Below are 14,710 nucleotides of genomic sequence, written 5' to 3' on the forward strand. Positions count from 1 at the left end.
ATGTAAATTTGGGCCAAAAGAGAGCCATCTAATTTAGCACAGTGCATTTTACTTGTACTTAGTAAACACATTAGGTAGAATTCAATGTAGCGCTGTTCAATAATTCTAGCTTGCCAGATGGAATGATGCCCCCACCCCCCTGCATGCTGCTCTGGGAGTTTTTCTGACACACACCCCGAGCCAATTGTGTGTGTCAGAGAGAGAGGGAAAGGGTGGGGAGGGGGAAACAAGCAGTTGTCTTTGTACAAAGCTTCCACTGATGGGACTGGTTAGATGAAGCCTGCCCATTGAAACTTCCATACTTTCTGAATCTACTTTACTTGGGCAACTTGAATTTTCTGGTGTGTGCTTGATGCCTTCAGAATAGTAACAGTTTGGAAAGATCCTTTGATTTTAGTCTGTTTCCTGCCATTCTGTAATTTTGAAATAAACCCTATTGTTTTCAGTGGGGCTTACTTCCTGATTAATGTGCTGCAACCTGAATACTTTATGCTTTTAAATTTGTTAGGAAAAAAACCCTTTAAAACACCCACTTTGAGAGTCTTGGTTGTTGTTTTAAATAATATTTATTGAGTTTCCAAGAATTTAAACACTACAAACAAAAAAGGAAAAACAAACAAACAAAAAGCAACACAATACAATACAAAAACACTACAAAACACTAACACATAAGACAAACAAAACAAAGCAAAAACCATTTAAGACACATTAAACAATTTCAATATCATATCTTTCGTTCGCTTATTTCCACAACTTCCTCACACCTCCCTTTTTGTATTCCATATCTATTAATTCTTTCAGCAATTCATTTCCATCTTCCTCTGTTTTCTATCCTGTAATTATCTTAACACATTCTAACCTTATTTTGTTCCCTTTAATGCTCTATTAATCTATTTATACTTAATTCCTTATAACATTTCTGCTAAAGCCATATAACTTCATTCCAACTTTGTTCTAACATTCATTAATTTTACAATATTTCTATAAATAGTCTTTAAACTTCCAGTCTTCTTCCACCAGCTCTTCTCCCTGGTCTCGGATTCTGCCAATTCTCTCAGCCAGCAAAAAGCAGATGATTCACAACAAAGTTTAAGGGTCTGGCAGGGCAAGTCCACCTCCTTCTTTAGCATCCGTCTATATCTTAAATTTTACTCGAGGCTTCCTGCCCTGCCAAACAAATCTAGAGACATCCCTCTGCCACCTCCTGAAACAATCCATCCCATCCAAAGCTTGCAATATTTGAAACAAAAGCAGCATCCCCGACATCACATTTCTGGCGGTCATACTAACCCCCAAATACCTCTCTTTCTCAACCAATATTAGTCCTATCTCCTCCTGGAACTCTGTCAAGCTTTCCTTTTCCTCAGGTAGGGCTCTAATCCTTAATTTCATCTGTTTCTCTTTAAGTTCAGTCATGACAAGTGTCAGCTTGTGTTCATCAAGTTGTTCTTGTATGGATGGGACTCTCTCTCTCTCCAGTTGAATTACTTTAATTTCAGCAGCAAGGGTTTTCTCCTTAACTTCATCCGCAGTTTGCCGTATCAGGGTAGGTTCCTGTATCAGTTTCTGGGTGGTTTCTGTATTGGCATCCACCTTTTATCCCAGGTTATTTAAACTTTCTACCATTAAGTCAATTTTACTATTTGCAGCATCCACTTTCATATTTATCGCATCCGTCTTCTTCTGAAGCTGTTCGAGCGAGTCGTTTATTTTCACTAGTACAACCACTAAAGCCTCTTCTGGCGACATTCCGTCTTTCCCATCTGCCATAACACTCAATAGATTCAAGGTCAATCTCACAGTCTCACGGTTTTTATCTTATAGCTGGAAATTTCCCAGCCCAAATCTTATATAGCCACCAGTTTCAAGAACTTCCACTAGAGGGAAACAGTTTCTATTTGTATTGATAAATAATATCCTCTTATAGACACAGTTCAATCGACCCAAAACTAATTTCAATTTTCAGTTACTTTCACTGCTGGAGACAGTGGAAACAATGTATCTTCTCTTATACTAGCTGTCAATGAACGATCCAAATGCTGTCAATAAACGTCCCACCAAACGTCAGTCCTACTAGCAGCCCGTTCCCAGGGTCAGAGCAGCGGTATTTTACCTCTCTTTGGACTCTTCCGCAGGCAAACTCAGTCCACAACTCCCCCCCCCTTCTCCTGCCTCCAAGGGGGGGGATTATATTCTTTACTTATGGAAATTTAGACTTTTACAAAAGACTTTCCAAGACTTCAGCTTGCAGCCTCAATTGCTTCAGTCTATTTACAAAAGGGGAAGGCGGACTTCCTGTATTTAACCTTCCCCGTTTCGATGCCAAATTAGACATTTTAAAAATTCAATTCTCCCGGTTAAGCTCTACTCACGGGTAGTTACTTTAGAGTCAAATTGTCCACAGGAAAAAGTCAGTGCTCTCTGACAACAGCTATGCGGCTTCGCTCAGTGGAAGAAGCAGACGATTCGAAGCACCGCTCCGCTCACCCCACGTCGCTCCGGATCCCCGAAACCAGGTTTCCCCGCGAGTGGGGGAGGCGCAAAAGGTGCCTGCCGAATCCACATTCACAGGCTTCTCCCGCCTGTGATTTCTAACGGGTCTCCGCCTTCGCCGTGGCGGCCAGACCCAGATTTCCACTGAGCTGATTCCTCCCGATCAGAGGAATTCAGCCATTGCCGGAGGCGCCTCCCCGGAAGTCCCCCGCTTTGAGAGTCTTTGACTGAGAAGCAGGATAAAAGTATTTTATTAAATTTATAAAATGAAAACTGCATCAGATTGGCATTTTCTTTCATCAGCTTAAACAAGCATCAGAGACTTGACGCAATCCTATGAGTTTCTTCATTCGGATATCAATGAACAAACGATTGTCATGAGAGCACTGAAACTAAATGCTCATTTTATGAGGAAAGAGAAGGCTAATGAGAAATAATGCAGCCAAGATTTGGATCATTAGGTGCAGGTGTCAGCAGGTGCCTCAAAATTAGAAATAATCTGGGAGGGGAGAAGGAGGCGAGAATCTAAACATTGGTCTAACAGCGATTGAGAAGAATGTAGGCAGAAATCTACCGAATTACTTTTACGAGGTTCATAAATAAAATTTTCAAGACAGCTTGTAATTGGCAGTAAAGGAGATTCTAGAATAGAACACGGAACGTTGCTTGACCTTCCCAGTGGGAGAAGTGATAACAGAATCATAAATAGCAGCTAATGCTGGAATACAGTTCAAAGTGTGGGCCATGTACTTGTTTTGAATGAACTGGATGTAAATCCAAAATCATGACAGTTTCAAAAGAGTAGAAAAGCCTACATCTCTATCCAAGCATGGACCTAAATCAACCGTTGCATCCAAGGTGTAAAAAACGCCCCCAGCATTTTGAGAAGGCATCTGTTGTGCTAGGATTTGTGTAGGGGACCTTTGGTTGCTAAAATACAGCTCCCATCATCCTTGGCCATGCTTGCTGGGACTGATGGGAGTTTTAGTTCATCATTGTCTGGAGGGCCAAAGGTTCCTCATCCCTGCACTAGTAGGGTGACAAGGCACTTTAATCCACTTTGATTGCGGAAACCTAAATTTGTACTCTGCCCTCGAATCTGGTGTGCAAAGCAGCATGGCAGGAATCCAGAAAACTGATAATAAAGTTTAGTTGTGCCTCACAACTAAATTTTGTTGGTGGGATTCAAGTCCAGAACTGCAGATCAAGGCCAGATATAATCTCCTGAGACCGAACCCATGAGATGATCAACAGTCTAAAGATTTGGCAGCCAAGCCAGAACCAGGACAATCATCAGATGAGGCCCATTCCAGCTTTCCAGGATGGTCCGTTATGCAGGAAAGCAAATTCTATCAGTAAGGCAAACAACTCTGGTGAGGCAAGCGGGGCTCTAGGAATCAGGGAAGAATGGAGAGTCAGACAAGAACAACCAAGAGGCCTTAACTGACCTTAAAAGCCCTGTATGGCTCAGGATCCCAATAACTTTCAGAGTTCCTCTCCTGATATGAGCCTACCTGGACCCTTCATCTGAGGCTCTCCTCTGGGTGTCCCCTCAGAAGGAGGTTCAGAAGGTGGCTTTTCCACTTGTGGAATTCTCTCCCCAATGAGGTCCACTCCATCACTGACATCTTTTGTGCACCAGCTGAGATCCTATCTCTTCTCCCAGGTGTTTGACAGATCATGATCAATGTTCTCCTCTTTGCTTGATAACTGCTTGCTGATGCTGAAGTTCTGCTGTTTAAGCAGCTCCAGGAGATGTTCCTTGTCCTCCTCTGGCTCCAGCTTTCCGGCAGTAAATCCAGCACCTTCATTGCTAGTCCAGCTCTGTTGACCTCACCACACAAGCTCCCTAAGCCTCACAGTACAGGCTCCTAGCAATCTTTGGCATCACCTTGCCACTGCCAGCCCTTGACTCAGGAACCATACTCTAAAAAATGCTCAAAAACTCCAAAAAATAGTTGGGTCCATAACCTGATGGATAGCGTCTTGCAACCAATCAACAAACAAACAAACAAACACCATGCAGAGTCAAAGGTCCAAAAGGGGAAAAAAACTTTTACTAAAAGGCAAAGGCTTGTTACAAAAAACTTCAGAAAAAACATCAGACACATGAAGTACAAACGAAAGTAAGAGAGAGCGAGAGAGCAGCTTGCTGAGCACAGGAACTTATCTCTCCTGACTCAGTGTGACCTTGAGATAGTCAAAACAATATTTGCATCAGAAATGAACCTTCTAGAATCTTCCAGAATCTTCTAGCGCTTTCCAGTTTTTGCCCTCAAAGACTTTAGTCATGACAAGTTTATGGGTCACTGTAAATGGTTTTACTGCAATGGCTTCTCTTTGTTTCTATGTAAATTCTTTTGGCTGTTAATTTTTGTAAGTTGCTTTGTAGTGAGCAAATAATTAAGTCAAAAAATAATAATGAGCCCCATTCCCCAAGAGTTTGAGAGTTCTGAGGTAAAGCTGGCTGGAGTTTGCCCAGAGAATACTTCTGTCAGATTTCCTCAGGCATGAACAGCAAATTGGAGCAGATTCTTCTGAACTTGCACCCGCTGCCTTGGCCATTTATCTGCTTCTGGACTCAGTTAAAGTTGCACTGGAAATGAAGTGTCTGCATACGGTGCCAAATCCATTGTGTTCTTTACAGTTGCTGTGGGAAGATGGAAGGAGAACAAGATTACCTCTGAAATACACATGCTGTCAAGGCTTTCACTCAACACTTGAGTAAACAACACTTAAAATGCTGTTTTAGGATTGGATATAAAGAGCTCTCTTTGTTGTTGTCATTGTTCTGATTAATTAACATTCAAGGTGAAATTCATATTTACTCAAGGATTGAAGGCAGAGGATATCATAGATATGTGAGAGACGAAGCCCTGTTTATAAGGATTGTAGGACTGGTGTGTGTTTGTGTGTTCCATAAGAATCCAGAATTAATTTACTTCCAAGACTTCTAAAATTGTATGCTAAAACTGCCTGGCTTCTTTAACAAGAATATAAAAAACCTGCAGTGAAAAAATTCCAAGCTATCACCCATCATTTCTTCTGATCCCCGTTTCTACCTCACAGGTTGCACCTGAAAATATTTGTCTTAAATGCTCAATAAAAATCTAGAAAGAGGAATTTTAAAAAAAATACATGTTAGCATAATAATTATAATACATAATCATAGAAAGCTTTAAATAAACGAGTAGCCTAAAGTTTATTCCATAGTGGAATACAAGGTTCATATTTATACAAATCATATCAAATAATCATGAGTGTTGCCAAATAAACTCATATTTAGTAGCAGTGTGTCCACCATGAGTTTGTCATATAAAGTCTGCCTGTAGAGAAGGGCAGGTCATTGGTTTTAATACCTGGCCAGTCACCGAAGACAAAACTGAGCTGGGAACAATATCTTCGCTTAGTATAATGCAGTTTCCTATGTTCCATGGTGGTTAGGGCTGGTGGGCGCCAGGTTGACTATCCCTGCTCTGGCGTAATAAGGGAACAGATGACAATCTACAGCCTCCCTCCTCCCCCAACATCAGTATACTCAGCACCTCACTCGGTTAGACACTGGCTTCTTTAGGGACTGTTTGCACACACTTTTAAGCATGTTTACTGAAGTCCTTTTCTTCTTTGTTCTCCCCCTTCAAGATCATCGTTGGAGAAACTGCAGTGTTTTGCTTACAGATGGCCACGCGGGATTTTGAAAACCAAGAAAAAACAATATTAACCGGAGACTGTTGCTATATAAACCCACTGGTGCGCAGGACTGTCAGATTTCTTGGTAAGACTATCATGCATTCTTTCCAGATCTTCATGTGTCACACAGGCTGTCTACCTGTCAATCATCCATTTTTGTTTAAAGGCATGCGCCCTGACGCAGCACTTTCAAAGCCCTGATGATCAGTGGATTCTCAACGCTTGCAAAGTACTGTGTATAGGGTTTTGCAGCTGATGCCAGTCAGCGGTGCCTGCAAACCCCATTTAGTCCAGTTGGTTTTTCACCTGCCTCGCATGTATATGATGCCCAGTGCAGGGCAGGTGAGTTTGGCTTCACCAAAACAATTTTGTGGGCCAAATGAGGAGGCCTGGTGGGATGAATTAGGCTTGCAGGTCAGAGGTTCTCTGCTGCTTCCTTTGAGGTTTTTGTGCCCTTTCAGGGTGAAATTCTGTTGCTAAATCGTCTACACCAGACTAGTCTTCAAAACCTTCTTACTTTGTTACATCAGACAACCTAGAATTTCATAATTCTTACATTATTATTGATGGGACGTGGGTGGCGCTGTGGGTTAAACCACTGAGCCTAGGACTTGCTGATCAGAAGGTCGGTGGTTCGAATCCCTGTGATGGGGTGAGCTCCCGTTGCTCGGTCCCTGCTCCTGTCAACCTAGCAGTTCGAAAGCACATCAAGTGCAAGTAGATAAATAGGTACCACTCCGGCGGGAAGGTAAACGCCGTTTCTGTGCACTGCTCTGGTTTGCCAGAAGCGGCTTAGTCATGCTGGCCACATGACCCGGAAGCTGTATGCCGGCTCCCTTGGCCAGTAAAGTGAGATGAGTGCCGCAACCCCAGAGTTGGTCACGACTGGACCTAATGGTCAGGGGTCTCTTTACCTTTTTACATTATTATTAGTGAGCACCATGGTCAGCCTTACTTGCAGATTTGTCCTGTTCTCTTGAGATGCCCACTAGAGTGATGTAAAGCAAAGACAATGCCAGTCTTCACCCTAGATCAGGGTTTTCCAAACTTGGGTCTCCAGTTTTTGGACTACAACTCCCATCATCCCTAGCTAGCAGGACCAGTGGTCAGGGATGATGGGAACTGTAGTTCAAAAAACAGCTGGATACCCTGGTTTGGGAAAACTTTCCCTAAATGGTGGTTTTTGCCAACCTGTTACTCACCAGATGTTTTGGACTACAACTCCCACCAGTCACCCAAAATCTCTGGAGAGCAACAACCTGGTGAAGAATGACCTATGGTAATACTTCCCCCTCACATTAATATTCATCTTGATAACTACAAGGAAGCAAATAAATAAATAAAAATAGGATGCTGCACACCATAGTCCTATAAATCCCAAAACATAAAAATATGCAACAGTGAAAAGGAATCCCTACAAAAAGTGTAATTTTGAGGCATCTGAGAGAATTTTTTTTGTTGTTCCTGAAAACCTTTTCAGAATATTTTAAAAGAGAGGCAGTGATTTTCAACTTGGTATTCCCAGACAGGTTTCTAAGGAACTTGATGAAACCCCCCTGAAAGAATTCGTCACATGATAACGCATCTGCTTTTTCATTTCAGTAATGAGATGAATACATCTGTACTTGATGAACAATAAAGACCCAGGGCCTAAGACATGCAGCTTTGATAATAAAAGATTCAAAATAAACATTCCTCAGTTTTGCTAACGTTTGGTGGGAGGAAGGACAAAAACACACCTAATGATGGACCTGCTTCCTCTAAGGGAAATGATTACCAACATTTCCCCCATTTCATCTATTTCCCCAAGCTTTCTTTGCCTTGCTAAAAAACAAAACAAAAACAAAGTTCTCTCTTGGATTGCTGTGCCTCTAACTAGCTAGGACAATGCAAATATACAATACTTCCAGCAATACCCAAACTATATCTTCTTTCTTCTTTGGCGATCACTCGTAACCGAGCAAGATTGTCTTCCATAAACACGGTTTTAACAATGAGTCCAGAAGTGACTGTGGAGGCCAATTCTGGATCCACACGTCCTTCCACGGTGGGGACATTGGTTTCTGGGCAGGAGTTGATCACAGTGTGGATTTGCCACATGCCTTCCTCTTAGCATGTTTCTCCTTTGCGTCTTGAGTTTGAGCATCTTCAAAGCCCATGACACCTTTGGTAAAGGCTGTTCTCCAACTGGAGTGCTCGCAGGCCAGTTTTTCCCAGTTGTCAGTGATTATTGACCCGACTAAGGCTTTCAACATTGTAAATCGTAATGCCCTGTGGATTGTCCTTCTGAAAATTGGCTGCCCAGATAAATTTGTAAACATCATTCGGCTCCTCCATGATAATATGACAGCAACCATCGCAGATAACAATGTCTCTCAAAGTGAACCATTCACAGTGGGATCAGGTGTTAAACAGGGTTGTGTTATTGCCCCAACTCTATTCATTATTTTCATTGCCATGATCCTACACTTTGTCACAGGGAAACTCCCCACTGGAGTAGAAATCATATATCGAACATATGGAAAACTCTTCAATCTGAGCAGGCTGAGTAAGAGTAAGGTTACCAGTTACAGGTAGGTAGCCGTGTTGGTCTGCCGTAGTTGAAACAAAATAAAAAAATTCCTTCCAGTAGCACCTTAGGGACCAACTAAGTTTGTTATTGGTATGAGCTTTCGTGTGCATGCAAGAAGAAGAAGTGTGCATGCACACGAAAGCTCATAACAATAACAAACTTAGTTGGTCTCTAAGGTGCTACTGGAAGGAATTTTTTTATTTTGTTTTGGGTAAGGTTACTGTAACTTCCATCATAGAGCTTCAGTATGTTGATGACAATGTAGTGTTCACACGCTCAGAGGATGACTTCCAAACCATCCTAAATACCCAAACTATATATTAGCATCGTTATTGCTCATGCATTCTGGATGGTATTTTAATGGAGAAATTGCCATTGCTGTTTGAAGTAACGTTTGGTCAGCATTCCAGATTATGAACTCTTCCTTTTCCTCTTCCTTTTCTCCAGGCATTTATGCATTTGGACTTTTTGCAACGGACATCTTTGTAAATGCCGGACAAGTGGTGACTGGGAATCTTGCGCCACATTTTATTGCACTTTGCAAACCCAACTACACCGCTCTTGGATGCCAGCAATTTACGCAGTTCATCAGTGGTGCAGAGGCTTGCTCTGGAAACCCAGATCTTATCATGAAAGCCAGAAAAACATTTCCTTCCAAAGAGGCAGCTCTGAGTATATATGCAGCGACATATTTGGCCGTAAGTAAAGTAGACAGCCTCGTTCTGTGATGCCTCGGCTGCTTCTTGAGCAACTACTGTATCTTGTTCTTCCTAGTTTATTTAAACTTGCTCTGTCTTAACACACATGCCTCATGGGTCAGTGTCAGGGGTGTACTGTGGGAGGTGCCAGGGGAGCCGTGGCCTCGGGTGCACAATTGGGGGGGGGGCGTGAACACAGTGCCCCCCAGCACAGCCTGGACCAATGTTCCTCTCTCAGTTGGCTGGCTGGGCTGCCCATTGCTCGGGTGGGCAGCTGGCTCAGTGCAGCCCTATTTTGCTCTTATGGGGGCAAGCAGTGAGGGTTGGGCTGCTACCCTCCTGGCACATGCACCCACTCGCCCCAGGACACAGCAACCAACACTACGCCACTGGTCAGTTTTGCATTTCTTAAAAGTATGAAGACGCGGGTGGCGCTGTGGGTTAAACCACAGAGCCTAGGACCTGCAAACCAGAAGGTTGGCGGTTTGAATCCCCGCGACGGGGTGAGCTCCCGTTGCTTGGTCCCAGCTCCTGCCTACCTAGCAGTTTGAAAGCACATCAAAGTGCAAGTAGATAAATAGGTACCGCTCCGGCGGGAAGGTAAACGCCGTTTCCGTTCGCCAGAAGCGGCTTAGTCATGCTGGCCACACTGGCTCCCTTGGCCAATAAAGCGAGATGAGCGCCGCAACCCCAGAGTCGGCCATGACTGGACCTAATGGTCAGGGTTCCCTTTAGCTTTAGCTTTAAAAGTATGAAATGCCTCTGTTTTCTTTACCATGTGCAGGTGTTTGAAACAAGGGATTTTGGAGGGGGCGGAGAACAGATCATGGGGACCTGCATCACCCCTCCTGTATTGGCACATTAGAGTGTTTTGTTTGGCATTGCAGCCCGTGAGAAGGGTAGAGTTCAACCTGTTTAGGCCAGGGATGAGCACAAGAAGCTGGGATAGCTCAGTTGGTAGAGCACGAGACTCTTAATCTCAGCCTCATGGGTTTGAGCCCTGTGTTGAGCAAAATGATTGCAGAGGGTTGGAGTAAATGAACCTTGTGGTCCCAGATTGTGTACAGGTCTGCTCTAGATGAAGGATGCCTTCTATATATGTTTTGGAATACAATTCCCATAATTCCTGACCATTGGCCAGGCTGGCTGGGCCGATGGGAGTTGTAGTCCATGATACCTGGTGGACACAACAGTGACTACCCCTCATCTAGAGCATGTCTGCAGACAAACTGGGACCCACCAGCCATGGCAACAGCTCTAAGAAGTGTTTCAGAGTTAAAATGTTAAAATGACTGTAAAACGATTGAAATGTATATAACTGAAAATCATAAATATATTATTATTATTATTATTATTATTATTATTATTATTATTATTATTATTATTATTATTATTATTAAAATGAAGTGCTTCAGAGTGTGGGGCGGGTCTGGGATAGTTCCAGGCAAATGCAAGACTCTTACCGTTTTGGACGTACTTAGCATTCCACCTAGGTTCATTTGTTCTTCAGATGGACTAAAATAATTAACCAAAATACCCAAGGACCTATCTGAGAAATGCATCCACTGTCAGATTGCGTTTGTCCCCAGATTAAGCAAGGGCATGTTTTAACCTATCAAATGGCATTTTCCTCCAGCTTCCCCATTAATGTTGGCACTGGAGTAGCAGAGAGTAAGGGTGGGGGGAAAGCTAATTTCATGCTGCTTTCCCTAGTTTCTGCTGGCCTGGTTTTATGTGGAGTCCCAGCCACAATCTAAGTCTTCCACATGAGTGAAAAATAGGCCTTGGGAGGGCAATTTGACAACACTGATGTTGACATCTTTGGGTCTTTTTCAGCAGCCAGAAGAGCACGATCACATGTCAGGGACTCTCATATGTACTTTATTTAGGTTTGTAGGTTGCGAGTTGTACATTTGAATCAATTAGGAAATAAATGATGGAAAGCAGGCAAGGAGAAAAATTCCAGGCATGCTGACACAGTTCTGGGTAGGGAGCGAAACTGAAGCAATATCGAGCGCCTCATTAAAATGAGTTAAAATCAAGTGTAACAAGAAACAACATAGCAAAAACTAAATAGTCTAGCTCTCAGAATGCCCTTTATACAAGACTACCTGTGCCGCTGCAACCGCGTTTATCTTGTCAAACTGTTTCCCTTACACTCAACAGCTTTCTCTGCTGATTATTTCAGGAATAATTCTACAGTGGAAACATTTTCCTTTTCCTGAGATCAAGTACAAATAAGAAATGAGTCAGATCTCACACAAAGCAGGCTGTGTCACACATTCTTTTGTGGCCCAAAGTCTTTTCACAAATTCTTGGGTGTATGCCAACTAGAAATATTGAGAATTAAGATGGGAGGGAGAGAAATACCAAAAGCATAGGGAAGAGAAATACTCTTTGGTTATTCCCCATAGTATATTTTCTTTTTTATTTTTTTAAAGACTGAAAACTTATATAAAAGCTACTTAAAAATAGTTTCTGCTTTCAAAAAGTTACTGGCATGCACTTGAGCACTTGTGCTGCAATTACAGTACTGGTAAAGCTTCAGATTTATGCATTTACTAGAAATACACATGGCTCATATCTACCAGGAGTCATGTGTGGTGAGTCCAATTCCGTGAATTCCCCTCCCAGCTGAGATCAATCGTCTCTCCCCTGCTCCCCCGATTGAAGTTTATTATTAATTATATTTGCACATTGCCCTTCATCTGAAGTTCACAGAGTAGTTCACAATATTAAGATTTTTTATGTAAAATAATTTTAAGTAAAATGAAGTCTGCTTTTCTGTTGGATCCCATTGGTATGTCTTCTGTAATCCCTGTTGCAAACTCAGTGGTGTATAAATTATATAAAGAACAAAGTGCATACAAGTGACTTAGAAAAAATAAATCTGTTAGCATCTAAAGCCTTGGTCAAACAGCCTGCACAACTTATGGTTCACGAGTCCAAAGGTAGTCACAAAGTATGGACTTGAGGAACTTCCTGGTTTTTTTACTTCCTGCCAAGCACACAGTAGTCATCAAGACATGGGAGGCTACATATTTGGGTAATGAATTATGTCCTGTCTTTGGAGGTTTGGAACAGGGAGTGGGATACTGCCATGGTTGCAGTGGGGCAACAGGTGGACCCGGTAATAATAATAATAATAATAATAATAATAATAATAATAATAATAATAAAATAATTTATTATTTGTACCCTGCCCATTTGGCTGGGTTTCTCCAACAAAGATTAAAAATATATTAAAAACATCCCTGAACAAGGCTGCCTTCAGACGTCTTCTAAATGTCAGATAGTTGTTTATCTCTTTGACATCTGACGGGAGGACGTTCCACAGAGCAGGTGCCACTACTGAGAAGGCCCTCTGCCTGGTTCCCTGTATCTTTGCTTCTCGCAATGAGGGAACTGCCAGAAGGCCCTCAGCGCTGGACCTCAGCGTCCAGGCAGAACGATGGGGGTGGAGATGCTTCTTTAGGTATACTGGGCCGAGGCCATTTAGGGCTTTAAAGGTCAACACCAACACTTTGAATTGTGCTCGGAAACGTACTAGGAGCCAATGTAGGTCTTTCAAGACTGGTGTTATGTGGTCTCGGTGGCCATCACCAGTCTAGCTGCCGCTTTCTGGATTAATTGCAGTTTCTGGGTCACCTTCAAAGGTAGCCCCACATAGAGCGCATTGCAGTAGTCCAAGCGGGAGATAACCAGAGCATGCACCACTCTGGCAGGTAGGGTCTCAGCCTGTGTACCAGGTGGAGCTGGTAGACAGCTGCCCTGGACACAGAATTGACCTGTGCCTCCATGGACAGCTGTGAGTCCAAAATGACTCCCTGGCTGCGCACCTGGTCCTTCAGGGGCACAGTTACCCCATTCAGGACCAGGGCGTCCTCCACACCAGCCTGCCCCCTGTCCCCCAGCCCCCAGGCTGGCAGAGGAGGGTAGGGGTGGCGTGGCTCACCTGGCTTCTCAGCTGTTGCCATTAACTGAGAGGGGAGAGGCACTAGGCTGGTTGGTGCAATGCAGAGTGTCCGATGGGCTCCTGTGCTGCCCTGGCACTGCAGAATCTGCAGCAGTTTCTTCACCACATTGATTCCCTCTGGGGCATCCAGGTAAATAGCAGTGCCCCACCAGCTGCCGCTGGGTATGCCAGTTGGCATACGTGAATAGGGAGCAGGGAAATAACTTGGGTATCATCCAGGACTACTTCACCAGCCCACCAGAAACATCCAGCGGGGGTGGGTGGGCAGGACTATGGAACTTGAAGACCAGCATAGAGTCAAATTAATTTGAAACCCATTATCATTATTATTACCGTATTTTTCTGTGTATAAGACTAGTCCCCCCCTCAAAATGTCAAAAATTAGGGGGCGTCTTGTACATGGATACATCTTTCCCCATTTTCTTAAATCTGAGTCCCCCAAAATAGGGGGTGTCTTATACATGGGGGCATCTTATAGACGGAAAAATACAGTATTTGTTACATTTGAATGCCACCCTTTATCTGAAGATCACAGCGTAGTTCACAACATAAAAATCGAAAACAAAATACATAATACATAAATACATTATAAAAACAAAAACAAGCAAATAACCCGCCTTCCACGATCCAACACATGGGTACTTGCTGAGTTCAATAGGACTGACTACCTAAGTGGGCGTCTAGGTTTTAAGATACAGATAATCATTAAGGCATCTTAATGATGCTTCATCCCCTTGATCATCTAAACCAGGAAAAACCATTTAGGCTAGTGACCAGCTTACATTGGCTAATTCCATAAGTTCAATAACTGTTGAGTGAAGAAACATTGCATGCTGTGTTAGGATCCAACAGTGACCTTATGAAGTGACCTTGCATATGGGTACTGTAGGTTGGGAATATGGTGCTTCTGATCTCCTAAACAACAGCAGTGTAAGCATGGCCTTTAGGCTGTTGGAGGCTGGGATTGAACAATGGAGAACAATGGAGAATGGTAGCCACTGTAATGAGTAGCATTTTGGACATGGACTTGGGAGGTCAGGGTCAGACATCTGAAACTTGTAGGACAGATGGAGAACACATAGTCCTCCAGATGTTCCTCACCTGCATAACAAACAACATTTAGAGGGACGCAGGTTTTGGGCCACCACCTTCCACCCTAGCATTTCTCATGGTGGTTGTGAGGAAATGAAATGGTGAAAACTCAGGAAAGCAACCCTGACCTCCTTGGTGGATGGGTGAGAGAGAAAAGTACACAAATATCCAATTTTACTCACGTTCAGT

The 14,710-nt window shown here is 43.1% G+C and overlaps 1 protein-coding gene and 1 long non-coding RNA gene across 2 annotated transcripts in view; one reads left to right on the forward strand and one right to left on the reverse strand.

Moving 5' to 3' along the window:
• PLPPR5 (phospholipid phosphatase related 5) overlaps positions 1-14,710 on the forward strand; it is a 94,486-nt gene that overhangs the window by 36,179 nt on the left and 43,597 nt on the right. Inside the window, exons 2-3 of the mRNA XM_081194090.1 lie at positions 6,136-6,268; positions 9,203-9,453. Coding sequence (XP_081050216.1) covers positions 6,136-6,268; positions 9,203-9,453 — 384 coding nt within the window. The remainder of the gene's footprint in view (positions 1-6,135; positions 6,269-9,202; positions 9,454-14,710) is intronic.
• The window catches only part of LOC308586942, a 32,399-nt gene continuing 22,260 nt past the window's right edge, over positions 4,572-14,710 (reverse strand). The window contains exon 3 of the long non-coding RNA XR_014008156.1: positions 4,572-5,143. This is a non-coding gene — a long non-coding RNA (uncharacterized lncRNA). The remainder of the gene's footprint in view (positions 5,144-14,710) is intronic.

Source organism: Podarcis bocagei, assembly GCF_964188305.1.
Source record: "Podarcis bocagei genome assembly, chromosome: 5".
NCBI classification, from domain to species: Eukaryota; Metazoa; Chordata; class Lepidosauria; order Squamata; family Lacertidae; genus Podarcis; species Podarcis bocagei.